Here is a 14,190-nt window from a genome sequence, read left to right on the forward strand (position 1 = left end):
GTCAGATAAAAGAGAAGAAAAGTTACACACGTTGGACGTGGTCAGAGCCATTAAAATTTATTTGGACAGGTCTGCAGGTTTCAGACAGTCGGAGAATCTGTTTGTGATTCCGCAAGGGGCGAAGAAAGGATTCGTGCCGGCGAAACAGACGATCTCAAGATGGCTTAAGGATGTTATTTCGTTTTGCTACAGGAAAGTAGGTCGTCCGGTCCCGGAAGGTATTAAAGCACACTCCACACGGGCAATGTCGGTATCATGGACAAGAGAGGCGAATGTGTCAGCCAGAGAAATATGTCAGGCAGCCACGTGGTCGTCTCTGCACACATTTTCTAAGCATTATGCCCTGGATGTGGCAGAAGTGCGGTTTGGAGGTGAAGTCCTGAGGCAAGCCTTGTCTTAAGGTATTGTATTGCCCTCCCTACTGCTTTGGTACATCCCAATGTAATGGCTGCCATAAAGTATGAAGGAGAAAGCAAGGATTATACTCACGATAATACCTTTTCTTTGGAATACTTCATGGCAGCCTAATAATTTTTAGCCCTCCCTGTTTCTGGTTTTTCCCTAGGATCTGGGCGGAGACATTCAAAAGACTATGGTCAGAGGGGAGGTGCTCGGCTATATAGCATATGGAAGAGGAGGAGTCTGGTCCTAGGGGAAAAAAACTACCTGTCTAATTGAGAGAGAGAGAGGGATGAACCCAATGTAATGGCTGCCATGAAGTATTCCGAAGAAAAGGTATTATCGTGAGTATAATCCTTGCTTTTTGCTTGTATTCTGCTCGTATCTTGACTGACAGGAAGCTGCCATTTGTGGATGGTAACGGGACATTTTCTGGGTGTGTCAGAAAAATGCAGGCGTACCCATGTGTTGTCAAGGAGGGTCTGTGAAGTCAGCTCCGGGCACAATCAGCCTGATTCTATTCGCAGACTTGCACAGGTTGGGTTCTCACTCTGTCTGTGTGGTGTCTCTGAAGGCTCTGCTTGTACATACAGCAGAAATCATGTCTGAATAACCCCTTATGTCCGTTCAGTGGTGAAGGAATTGAATCATAAAATTCATGTAGGCGGCATGTCCTTAGCTAGTATTTGGTATTAAATATAAAACAATGAGTATACTAGTCCTGAGGAATATTCTGTAATACATTTATTACAGAATTGCACGTGGTTTTATTGTTTCTGCCCATGCAGTGATTCTGGTGGGCTCTTAGTATTGCAGGCAGACACATATACCAATGTAGCTATTTATCCACTGTTATTTTGTCAGTGGTTAATGTGTTTGCTTTTAGTCTTCTTTCAAAGAGACAAAACCTTATCATCTCGCGCTAAAGATACGTCTGCCAGTATCAGTCTGAGTCTCCTAAAACAACACTTCTGTGTACACACTGAGACGCATTACAGTCTCTGTCTAGCATCAATAGTGACAGTGCATTGTATATTGGGGTGTTGGCATCGCCTCCTTAAAGGAAAATGTACTAAGAGCAGGAAAAAGATGATAAAACAGGGCTATGACAAAAAGGAAACCATACTGTTGAAAACAACTTCTGTTATGTGTAAACTTTTTTCCGTTACATGTGAAGATAATGAACAGACAAGACTGTGGTCACATAGCAAAGTGACGCTGTTGTCTCATCACTCCACAATAACTGGGTTTAGCAGACATGTTGCAAAGACTAAAGATACAGATGTTGCTATGCTCCTCTTTGCAGCAACATGGCTTGCTGCATGGCGTACCAGGCTACTCCAATAATTAGCTGGCAATAAGCAAGGCTAATTGTATATTTTCCTCTGGCTGTATTCACGCTCTGAAGGTATTGTTAATGAATTAAGAGTATTAGTTGCGGTTACATGGCTGATCAGGGCTTGCTAAGTAAGTCCACAGTCTAGTCAACACATCCTTTGCTTTAGGAAAAGGTTAAGCTGGGTACTCCCTATGTGATATATTGAACAAGATATTGTTCCAGCACGGAATGTATTGCATGCATTGTATAGTGGGCATGATCCGGATTTGGAAGTAAACCTGGTGGTTTAATAGCATAGCATTGGCTATATATTTTTGTTTCCACTGCCATCCATAGTACCATTCTGTCAAGGAGCCATCTGGTGGTAGACAATATGTACTGCAAGGACTTTCATTTTTATACATAAGGAAACAGTTGACCCAGTGCACTCCATTTCCTTACAGAGACCATGCATGTTGAATGAAACTGAGTTTTGTTAAAGATTAGCTTGCTGTATTTCCTACTGAACTTCATATGCTTCTGTGAAATATACCTGTCATACATGTTTAAAATGCTAATATTAATAGTACTGCCTATTTCCAGAAGCGCAACCCCCACGAATGCATGCCTGTAACTGTCTTCTACTTCCTGTTCTTTTGCCTTATACAAAAGTCAGCTGTCAAGGCGAACTACCCTGTGTGCTGTGTAACATGACCCTTTCAGAGCCTTTACAAGTAGAATTAGATTCTCTTACTTAAGGCCCAAATCACTTTATAAAAAAAATGCTCAGAATTAGGTAAGATGCAGGCATGAGTGTGATTCTGGTGAGCAAGCCCCTGTTTTTAAAGCTAAAAATTTTTTTTTTAGGAAAAACAATCTGCTTTTGCCATTTAAGTTATTAGTCCTTTAAGAATAGCCAGTGCTGTTTCTAAAAAAAATCAGGGGGAAAAAATGACTTGAGGTCCCCTTGTATTAAAAGAACTCGCACCATGCTCTTGGACCAGTACCGGTTCAAAAAATACGGGAGGGACACACATAAAAGGTGCCCCATATTTTTTAAACCAACATCGGGCACCACTATAGCACAGCCAGGGGACATGTTTATACAAGTCCTTGTGTCCATAGCATTAAACCCCCCAACTAGTTAGCTCTGGTTGGGTTCCCCCTCTAAGCTATCATGGCTGAAGCCCAGTGCTATACCTGGCAGTCCTGGGCGGTGGGTGCTGAGTTCATAGCAATATTGTGTAAAAGTAAGATTTAATATTGTGCTTCACCTGTGGAACTACAGGTTCCAGCAAGCTTCTCAACATGCTGGTACTTGGAGTATCACAAGTACTAGCATGTGGGGCATAAAGGGCACTATGGTACCTGTAGTTCCTACTGTAAAACAAATACTACAATAAACACTGGACATGCACACCATTAAAGTACAGTTTGTTAAACACCCATACACACTAAGGTGAGATGTACTAAGCCTTAAAAAGTTGAGAGTGATAAGCCACCAACCAATTTTTCAAACCAAGCCTGTGACAAGACAGGTAGGAGCTGATTGGTTGGTGGTTTATCACTCTCCATTTTATTACTGTTCAAGCTTAGTACATCTACTATTGTAACGCACAACAGAATCTGCTGCCCTATATAAGAAACTGTAAATAAATAAATCTGGCTCTAACACACTTACACATACTTACCTAAAAGAAGTACAATTGTTATGTTCTTCTCACACCTTATAACTACTTAAGGCCTTATCAATCTATTTAGATGAAGGTATCCCAGAACTTATTGATGCCTGGATGGGGAGACCCCCACCCATTCTGGTCCTAATGTTTTCTGCAGTGTAGAGGTTATTGTCCGGTGATCACACAAGATCACCAGACATTAACTGGTAAGGTTACACACAGTTTGAAAGATTGGGTTCCTTTGATCTTAAGTGCCGAGATGTAGGGTGACCACCCATCCAGGATTACTCCGGACAGTTCGGTAATTAAGCCTGAAGTCCAGGCGGGTGGCGTTCCCGGACTATACAAAGTCCGGGAACAAGGCACACGACAGCCGTCACCTCACTGTAGTCTACTGTCTGGTCCAACTGTCATCCGACCGTGGACGCCGCGCTGCTCACTAGTATGATGATTGCAGCAGCTCAAGTTCGCACCACTCGCTTGTGCCTGTTACTGAAAGATGTCACACTGTGTGTGCGTGCAGCCTAGAGCCGGCCCGGTTCGTGAATCAGCCTGTGCGAAAGTACTGCATAATCCACAGTGGCCGGCTCTTTCCGGGCATGCGCAGAAGGCAGAAGTTCCTCAAGGACACTGGGGCAGGGGTAGTTTGTCTGTGCCCAGTGGCAACCACTGCCAATCCCTGTGTGCCTCTGCCCTCCCGGCCACCCCATAACAACAGACTGAGACTACTAGTAAGTAGCAACTGGCAGGGGAAGTGAAATGTGCAGTGTGTAGTGCTGCCTGCTCTAGAGGCTCCAGCCCAGGCAGGCTAGCTGCGTGCAGTGCAGAGGTTTAATATTCTCGCTTTGCTGTTCCTGTATGATGAGTGATGTCACAGAAAAAGTATGGAGGAAATACTGGATGTTGAAATCCAAACATTGCAGGTGATCTAATCCCCTCGGAACAGGGAACATTTGGCCCCATTCCGATTAATTGTAGTGCTGCCTGATCTAGAGGCTCGAGCACAGGCAGGCTAGCTGTGTGATTCTGAGGCTGTCCTGTGCCTGTGACATAACCTGCAGCCTAATTACAGACCTGCTCTATGTTATCTGCCTGCTGCTGTCACCCTCACCTCCCCCATGTAAACAAGCATCTCACTCCCCTTGGCAATGAGTAAGTAACCCCTGGCATCGAGCATGAAACACATAGCAAAGAGCATGTAGGTAAGCAGCACATATTTGGCATATGATGTAATAGGCATTACGGCTTATGGTATTATATGTAATGAGCATTACAATTTGTGGCATAATGTGTAATGGGCATTATGGTGTGTGGTATAATGTGTAATGGGCATAATGGTGTGTGGTATAATATGTAATAGGTATTACGACTTGTGTCATAATGTGTAATGGGCATTACGGTGTGTAGCATAACATGTAATGGGCATTATGGCATGTGGTATAATATGTAATGGGTGTGGGACGTGTACTAGGCAGTACGGTGTACATTTTTGCAGCTCGCCTTTGGTGCGCACTGTCCCTATTTTAGATACATTTGTCTAGTTCTGGCGTAACATGTATAGCGCATCACAGTGTGTGGCATTATGTGTAATGGGTGTCGCGGTGTGTGGCATAACATGTAATGGGCATTGCAGTGTGTGGCGTAACAAGTAATGGACATCGCAGTGTGTGGCATAATGTGTATGGGCATTACGGAGTGTGAAGGAACGTGTAAGTGACATTACGGTGTGCAAAACCATGAATAGAATTAAAGCGTAAAGAGTGCAAAAAGGGGGGGTCAAGGGTTGGGCTTTGGGTGTGTCAAGGGGCGGGCCACTGTCCGGGAATCTCTCTAAACAATGGTGGTAACCCTAGCCGAATGGCAAGATAGGGGACTATGGGGTAGATGTATGACGCAGTGATAAGTATGAAGAGGCCATGGCAACTGGACTGCAGCACTGAAGTAACATCTATAACTTCTCCTCCCATATCACTGCTTCATACATCTACCCCTATGTTCCCCATCCACTGTATTTCTACATACTTGCCTACTTTCTGGGCCACCGCCAGTAGTAAATAGGGGGAGGGCGGGGTCAGATCCACAAGAGGGGAGAGTGGTCAGAGCAACAGCTTGGGGGCATGGTCAGAGCAAATGCGTCATTTTAGCAACGCCCCCACCGGGCAATGCCATTATTTCAGGCATTGCCCTATGGTGGATGGGGCTAAAATGACACGATCGCGTCATTTGACCCATGGCCCACATTGCAGGCTTTCAGGGGTTAAATTTAACTTCTGGGGTCTGTGGTGCCACAGAACCTGCACACTGTATTCTGTCTCTGGGCATGTCTGTGAGTGTCCACCACAACAGGAAGTTGCCCTGCTAGCAAATCAGAACTAGCAGAGGCAACACGGGAAGCAGGGACATGTCCCTGCACATTTCACACCAGCCAGTAACCCTGGAAGGACCCGGGAGCAACCCTGCTACATAGCAGGGTTGAATTGCTGGCAAATTAACCCGGGAATTTGTCCCTGGAACCTTTCACACCAGAGCTAGTCCCGGGTTGTTCCCGGACCCAACCCGGGAATTTAGGCTGGTGTGAAAGGGATATTAGTGGAAAGTTCTCTTTTTGTTGTTGCTTTAAACTTGTTTGAAGTCACCTAGAGCTGTTAATGCACTGGTTTTATTATCTCATAGAGTTATTAAAATTACTTTTTAGCTTCAGTTTTATTTTGCCGATTTTCTGCTAAACAACAAAAATTGTATTTATATAATCTTTGTTCTCCAGTGTAGTTGGTGGGTGTGGGGGATAGGTCATTCTTAATTGTAGGAGATAACTGAGCTGTTAGTTTCATAAAACAGCCATTGGTAGACATCTGTTATATCCTAGGGATATGGAAAATCCCACAAGCTAAAGTCCTGAATTCGTTACTCTTTAAACAATCCTATTCCCCTGAGGATGGTTGCTGGCAGATAATCCTAAAATAAAAGCAAAGCAAACATCACTTTTCCCAAAACAATGTTTCCACCCAGTAATTATGAAAATACAGTGGTTACTGGCTGATATTCCTTCTGTACTGAGTGTAGGAAGAGTGTTCACAGCTGCAAATGGCACACAACATTTATGTTATGTACTACATAACATCTGCAACATCGCTAAAGCTGGGGTAATACAGACTTTTATTACACCGCAAGCAAAATATCTACATCACAGAGCACTTAAAGGGACACTACATGTACTAGCCTAGACATTCTGATGTTTGCATTCAGTGTGGTGAAAATGAATAGTGCAAGAAAAATACAAGTCGCAAAAAACTGTCCAGATGTTTTTCTAGCAGTCAATATTCCATTCGATCTTCCTGACCGTTATTCGATGGATCTCGGGGCAAATCAGGAGAAAGAAAAAACCACCAATTAGGTATGAACTGGGTCAGGAGGTTTTTACTTATGGAGTAAAGTGGGAGAGCATAAACGGGCGTACCCAACTCACAGTGTGGATGGCACTGTACGTGCACGTAGCGGGTACTTGTTCCGTTAATTATAAATCTTCTATGTTTTCCCTCTTGGCTCCCGGTATTGTGTGTACCATACAAAAATAAAATTAAACAACAATGTGTGACTCTGAAAAAATCAATACTGTGTGTATTTTTTGTGACAGGAGAAGAGCTTTGTAGGCGCACCTCACTCACTTATAACAAGAGGGAGGCACACATATAAAGGTTTCTTTTCCAATTTTTTCAATTTTGGTGCATCAGACGTATACACAAGTGAAGTGAAGAATAGTAGGCGTACCCTACTCACGGTAAAAGTAAGATGGTACAAGCCCGTAGCAGGTTCTTTGCCTTTCTTCTCAAATATTCATGGTGATTATGATTCTCTCCGTCCCATATGTATAAGTATTAAAAAAGAACAAAAAACAATGTGTAGTCTCGTCACCAAACTCTATGTCTCAATAAGAGATCTATAAGGTTGTGAAATAGTTATAGTACCAATAATTATGGTGAAAACTGTGTATATCCGTACCGGGACTCACACTAAAAGGTGTTTTCAGTTTGTGCATAAAGGTATCTTTTGGTGCTCATAAGTTGTGAATAGATATCCTTCACCAGATCAAAGAATCTCTGTACCCCATGTGGATGGAATAATCTGAATGTAGATCGTATCGGCGTACCCCGATTTACGATTGAATGGGTGTTTGTACTCCTGTAGCGTTTTCTTTTTGCCCTGAGCTGCTGGTATTGTACTGGGGTATTCTCATCCAGACATATACCCGGAATGTAAAGGGCGAAAAAGAAAAATGATATTTCAGAGTTTTTACCCAAGGAGGGGGAATTCTCCTTTTTAATAGTCTAAGGCAAAAAAAATGCTCAATATTTCCTCCGTAAAAAAAAACATTTATTTTCCACTTAAAAAATCCTTCATCACCACAATGAAAAGGATGTTACAAGTCCCAACAGGTAAGACCCACAATGGTCATCCACAAGATAAAAATAAAAATAAAATAACCACAAAATATACCAAAAAAAAATTAAAATTTAAATTTTTTTCCAAGTTTATACATACATCCAATGTTGGATAGGATAGATGTGATGGCTGCTCACTCCTTGGGTAAAAACTCTGAAATATCATTTTTCTTTTTCGCCCTTTACATTCCGGGTATATGTCTGGATGAGAATACCCCAGTACAATACCAGCAGCTCAGGGCAAAAAGAAAACGCTACAGGAGTACAAACACCCATTCAATCGTAAATCGGGGTACGCCGATACGATCTACATTCAGATTATTCCATCCACATGGGGTACAGAGATTCTTTGATCTGGTGAAGGATATCTATTCACAATTTATGAGCACCAAAAGATACCTTTATGCACAAACTGAAAACACCTTTTAGTGTGAGTCCCGGTACGGATATACACGGTTTTCACCATAATTATTGGTACTATAACTATTTCACAACCTTATAGATCTCTTATTGAGACATAGAGTTTGGTGACGAGACTACACATTGTTTTTTGTTCTTTTTTAATACTTATACATATTGGACGGAGAGAATCATAATCACCACAAATATTTGAGAAGAAAGGCAAAGAACCTGCTACGGGCTTGTACCATCTTACTTTTACCGTGAGTAGGGTACGCCTACTATTCTTCACTTAACTTGTGTATACGTCTGATGCACCAAAATTGAAAAAATTGGAAAAGAAACCTTTATATGTGTGCCTCTCTCTTGTTATAAGTGAGTGAGGTGCGCCTACAAAGCTCTTCTCCTGTCACAAAAAATACACACAGTATTGATTTTTTCAGAGTCACACATTGTTGTTTAATTTTATTTTTGTATGGTACACACAATACCGGGAGCCAAGAGGGAAAACATAGAAGATTTATAATTAACGGAACAAGTACCCGCTACGTGCACGTACAGTGCCATCCACACTGTGAGTTGGGTACGCCCGTTTATGCTCTCCCACTTTACTCCATAAGTAAAAACCTCCTGACCCAGTTCATACCTAATTGGTGTTTTTTTCTTTCTCCTGATTTGCCCCGAGATCCATCGAATAACGGTCAGGAAGATCGAATGGAATATTGACTGCTAGAAAAACATCTGGACGTTTTTTTGCGCCTCGTACAGTTTGGAAAATCCAATTTTTGTGTTTCTGTGTTATTGTTTTAGTTATTTGGTGATAACTAGGGACTAGTACGTACTAGAGGCAGCAGTGCGCCAAGGAGAGGTCATATCCTACAACTTGTTTTTGAAGAAAAATACAAGTGTTTTGTTACTGTTAATATACAGTAGCTTGATGATTTTTATAGGATACCCTGTGATCTGCATTGTGTAAGTACAAAAGTAGTGCTATTTTCCTGTATGCCTAATAGTACTAAAAATAAATAGTCCTCTACTGGTATCCAATAAGTTGGGATAATTTACTGCAGCAAATTAATTTGTCCAGGACTATCCAACTAGCCACGAAACGCAGCATTTATCCAGGATTATGTTTAAAATGCCTCAGGCCCGAAAGGCATAATCCACAATAATCAACTGCCGGAGACCTGTTTTCGTCGAATAACGCAGAGTCCCGGAATTTATCCCCAACTCCACCTGTTATTGGCCGAAAATGGGTAATTTAAGCCAAGATGGAAAATAACCAAAGTTATGTTTCTGAGCGCTTGATAGTGTATGTTTACTCTATTGCAGCTGCTTTAATTAGAGTATAGTCAGTCCTCACAAAAAGTAAAATACAAGGAAATATGCTAATGGGAATATCCCAGGAGCATAAAAAGCAGCGCTGGACACTAAAATGGAACACTTTTAATTAAAATACAAACAAATCGCATAAGAAAAATAGGTACTTGTTTCCTAGCACGGCGCCTCCGATTTTGATCGTAGTGCATCTTAGACAATCGCATCACATGCAATATAGCGGCATGCAATACGATTCAATTTTATATTGTGCAAGCACCCTGATGGGTGCTTACAATGTTAAAGGCACCCCCATTGTCAATGCCACCCCCACTATCAACACCAATCCGAAGCGTGGCTAGTGCAGCGGTACGCGTCCTCCGACCTTTTCATACCCCCACTATCTACGTCGGCGTGGAGTTGATTTTAGATACTGTGGCGAGCCACCGAGCCCGAAGCGTGGCGAGCAAATATGAATTACTTTACATGTATACCTTGTGCGCTCGCCACGCTTCGGGCTTGCTGCGCTCGCCACACTATCTAAAATCAACTCCACGCCGAAGTGGATAGTGGGGGGTATGAAAAGGTCGGAGGACGCGTACCGTTGTTTGTATTTTAATTAAAAGTGTTCAATTTTATAAGTGTCCAATGCTGCTTTATAGTGGTATAGCCTGATACACTATCGAACTATTTTAGCTTGTTTCTGCTGTGCATTAAATTTACATCGGCAATTGGGTTCCGGCCCTAGATTTTATTGTGTAGTGTTATGTCTGTTGATCTGTAATATGTCTGCAATGCACAACCAACATATTTGCTTTATTAATGACTTTTCAAGAAAATATATCTATTGCGACACCATATACTGTACCCTGGATTCGGGGAACTATGGAATGGCTGCTGTTGTCCCTTAAGTATATTGCTTATTACATGACTGCAATACATACTTCACACAATTTAATCTGCAATTACACTGCTTATTTGCCAGTCATTAGATCTACAGTGTATAGGTTGACAGTCAAGAGGTTGACAACTATTGGTTGACATGGTCAAAAGGTCAACATCAGAATCTCAACATGGTCAAAAGGTCGACATGGAAAATGTCTACATGAAAAAGGTAGACATGAGTGTTTAATTATTTTTTTGAGCCAACATGTGTCGACAGGCAGTATTTCATACTCTACCATCCACTATGGCGTGGTGGGAGAATATTATAGCGAGGCACCAAGCATAGAGGGCACATTGAGCCATGGGAGGGGACGGGGTACACTTAAATGGTGTCCATACTGACCTATGTCTACATAAACCCCCCAAAAAATGAAAAACGCATGTCCACCTTTTCCATGTTGACCTTTTGCCTGTCGACTAATAGTGGTTGACCTTTTGACTGTAGACCTAGACCACTGATGGGAAACTTTCGGCCCTCCAGCTGTTGTTAAACTACACATCCCAGCATGCCCTGCAAAAGCTTTAGCATGACCAAATACCAAAACTGCAGCAGGGCATGCTGGGATGTGTAGTTCAACAACAGCTGGAGGGCCGAAGGTTCCCCATCCCTGACCTAGAGAGTGTAGATCTAAAATACTGTCCCGGGACCCATAATTTCTGATGGCAGCCCTGATATGGCCTGGTATAGCATTCAGGTACTTAGAAACATAGAAACATAGAATTTGACGGCAGATAAGAACCATTTGGCCCATCTAGTCTGCCCCTTTTTTTACCCTTCAGGTAAACTCACCCCTTTTTTACTATTTATTTCTTTGTAAGGATATTGATATTGTTTCCTAGCAGGGCGCCCAGTACGCTGTAAGCGTACAGGGCTATTCTCCGTAGGAAAATCACATTGCATCTCATGGGCCATTATAGTGCCATGCGATGCGATTTTTTTATGTAATTTATTCACTGCTCTGTTGGCCCTAGGGGATTGCATTGCATTGCACTTCCCAAAAAATTGCATGAGATTTTATAGGGTGCGATGCCATGCCATTAGCTATACACTCGTATGATACACAAAGAGGTTTCACTGACCTCCCCTTCTCCCCACACACACACACACACACACACACACACACACACTATCCACGCAACCCGGAAGCATGGCGAGCGGCGGCGGAACGCGTCCTCCCGACCTTTTCATACCCCCACTATCCACGTCGGTGTGGAGTTGATTTTATATAATGTGGCGAGCCACCGAGCCCGAAGCATGGTGAGCAGAATGCGGATTACTTTACATGTATTCTGCGTGCACTCGCCATGCTTTGGGCTCGGTGGCTCGATGCGCTCAAAACACTATATAAAATCAACTCCACGCCGACAGGGATAGTGGGGGTATGAAAAGGTCGGGAGGACGCGTTCTGCTGCGCTCGCCATGCTTCCGGGTGGCGTGGATAGTGGAGGGGTCAGTAAAACCTCATTGTATGTCATACAAGTGTATAACTAATGGCATGGCATCACACCCTATAAAATCTCATGCAATTTTTCGGGAGATGCAATGCAATCCCCTAGGGCCAACAGAGCAGTGAATAAATTACATTAAAAAATCGCATGGCATGGCACGGCACTATAATGGCCCATGAGATGCAATGCTATGGTAGCGTACGTAAGAAAACTGGGCGCCCTGCTAGGAAACAAGTACAAGCATGTACATTTCTGTTATCGTTTTAAAACGATTGGTCAAAGATTCCGATTATCTGTGGCTGTGACAAACAGCACCATAAAATTTGCCCTTATGTTCTTTATCATCTTACTGCTGTAGTAAATTCAAGTGCTGTTAGTTGAATCACTGAAAGGAGACTGATGTGTATCTAAAAGATCTGTACAGCTTATCTTCATAATGGGCATTCTGTAGATGCATTAGTCAAACATCATATATATGAATACGTTCCTCAATGGAATCAACAAATAACCATTTCTGTATCTCTAATGTCCTGAATACTGGTCTCATAAAAACAAAACACTAAAGTAGATTGAAGTCATTTTTAGGCAGAGTATTTATTAGATTTATTATACATGGTATAGTTTAGGTATTTTACAGTGTAACGGTGTCTTTGTGCCGGGTGCTGAAGTTGTGCAGCCAGGCTGTGATGATCATGCGTTCAAGTGATTTATACCTGTTTGTTTCCCACTTAGGCTTCTACACTATTTCCGAGGTCTACATCATCTTGAAGAGATCATGTACAATGAAAATATGAGACGATCACAGCTCTTGATGTTGTTTGATAAATTCCGGAGTGTACTTGTTGTGACAAACCATGAAGATCCAGTTATATCTGTCTTTCAGTCTGTCTTTCCTTGACTCATTGTACATGATGCTGCCAATGTTTTACTGTTGTAAATATTTTAATTTATTAAAGCACTGGTCTCAGCAACTAGCACAATGTGTAGTTATTTAGACCGCTTTAATCAGAGCATTTAGCTATAGGGTAGGGGGTGTTCTGTGTCTAGATAGTCAATAATGTCTTCAGATGTGCAAAATTGTACATCATTTCTGTGCCTTAACAACACCTTGATCATAGTCTGCAATGTATATAGAAAATATAGTATGTTTAATTGTATGTTAGTAATTGTAAGTAACACACAAAGCTCACAGTACCTGATTATTCCTGTTTCATAAAACTTAATAAGAAAGATATAAAGATAATTAAGGGCCTTATTCTAGTTCATTCTTTCTGACAAAATCCTTCTTAGATGGACAAAACCATGTGCACTGCAGGGGGGCAGATGTAAAATGTACAGAGATAATTAGATTTGGGTAAGTTATTTTGTTTCTGTGCAGGGTAAATACTGGCTGTTTTATATTTACACTGCAATATATATCTCACTTTGAAGTAAAACCCCACCCAAATCTAATTCTTTCTGCACAAGTTACATCTGCCCTACCTGCAGTGCACATGGTTTTGTCCATCTAAGAAGTATTTTGTAAGAAAGAGTGAACTAGAATAAGGCCCTAAGTGTCTTCTTTCAGACACGTCTGTTATACGTATTTTCTACTAAAGTCCCCATAATTTGGAGCACAGGTCAAAACCATTTCAGGCCAAAGACGGGCCACTTTCAAACACTGCACCGAACCGGGTTATTCCCGGATCTGTGACGGTCACACTGCACACATGGGTGCAGTGGCAGCTCTTGAAGATGACCCAGTCCTTGGGCGCTACCAACAGTTAACATTTTTCAGGTCTCCTCGCAGAATCACAAGTAATTATCTCGACCTGTGGATCTTTTGTAATTTGCCAGTGAGTAAAGCGTGCACCTGCTAGGTGGTCTTGAAAACATGAACTGTTGGTAGCTCTCGAGGACCGGAGTTGGCTACCCCTGACCTAGTCTTATTGTGATGGGAAATAGGCTCTCCTTGAACAAGTTCTGGGTCGGATGACGAAGATGACCTGTTTACTCTGCAGCGCACCCGTGTAAAAGGGATGCAGTTAAAATACCGGCGGTCGGGATCCCGGCGTTCAGAATCCCGACGCCGGAATCCCGACCGCAGAAATCCCGACCGCAGAAATCCTGACACTTTCTCCCTCCGTGGGTGTCCACGACACCCCTGGAGGGAGAATAAATTAGCGTGCCGAGCGTAGCGAGGCACCGGGCCTGCTGCGTGGCGAGCGCAGCGAGCACGCAAGGGGGGGCGATCCACGTCCCCCCC

At 42.6% G+C, this 14,190-nt stretch overlaps 1 protein-coding gene across 5 annotated transcripts in view; it reads left to right on the top strand.

Annotated features, from left to right (window-relative positions):
- Positions 1 to 12,919, top strand: part of NPRL3 (NPR3 like, GATOR1 complex subunit) — an 84,472-nt gene extending 71,553 nt beyond the window's left edge. For all 5 annotated transcript variants that reach the window (XM_083153424.1, XM_083153422.1, XM_083153425.1 and 2 more), the window contains one exon: positions 12,678 to 12,919. In XM_083153424.1, the coding sequence (XP_083009550.1) occupies positions 12,678 to 12,843 (166 nt within the window). In that variant the 3' untranslated portion in view covers positions 12,844 to 12,919. The remainder of the gene's footprint in view (positions 1 to 12,677) is intronic.
- The last annotated feature ends 1,271 nt before the right edge of the window (positions 12,920 to 14,190 follow it).

Source organism: Crinia signifera, chromosome 7 (assembly GCF_055691185.1).
Source record: "Crinia signifera chromosome 7, ASM5569118v1, whole genome shotgun sequence".
NCBI lineage: Eukaryota > Metazoa > Chordata > Amphibia > Anura > Myobatrachidae > Crinia > Crinia signifera.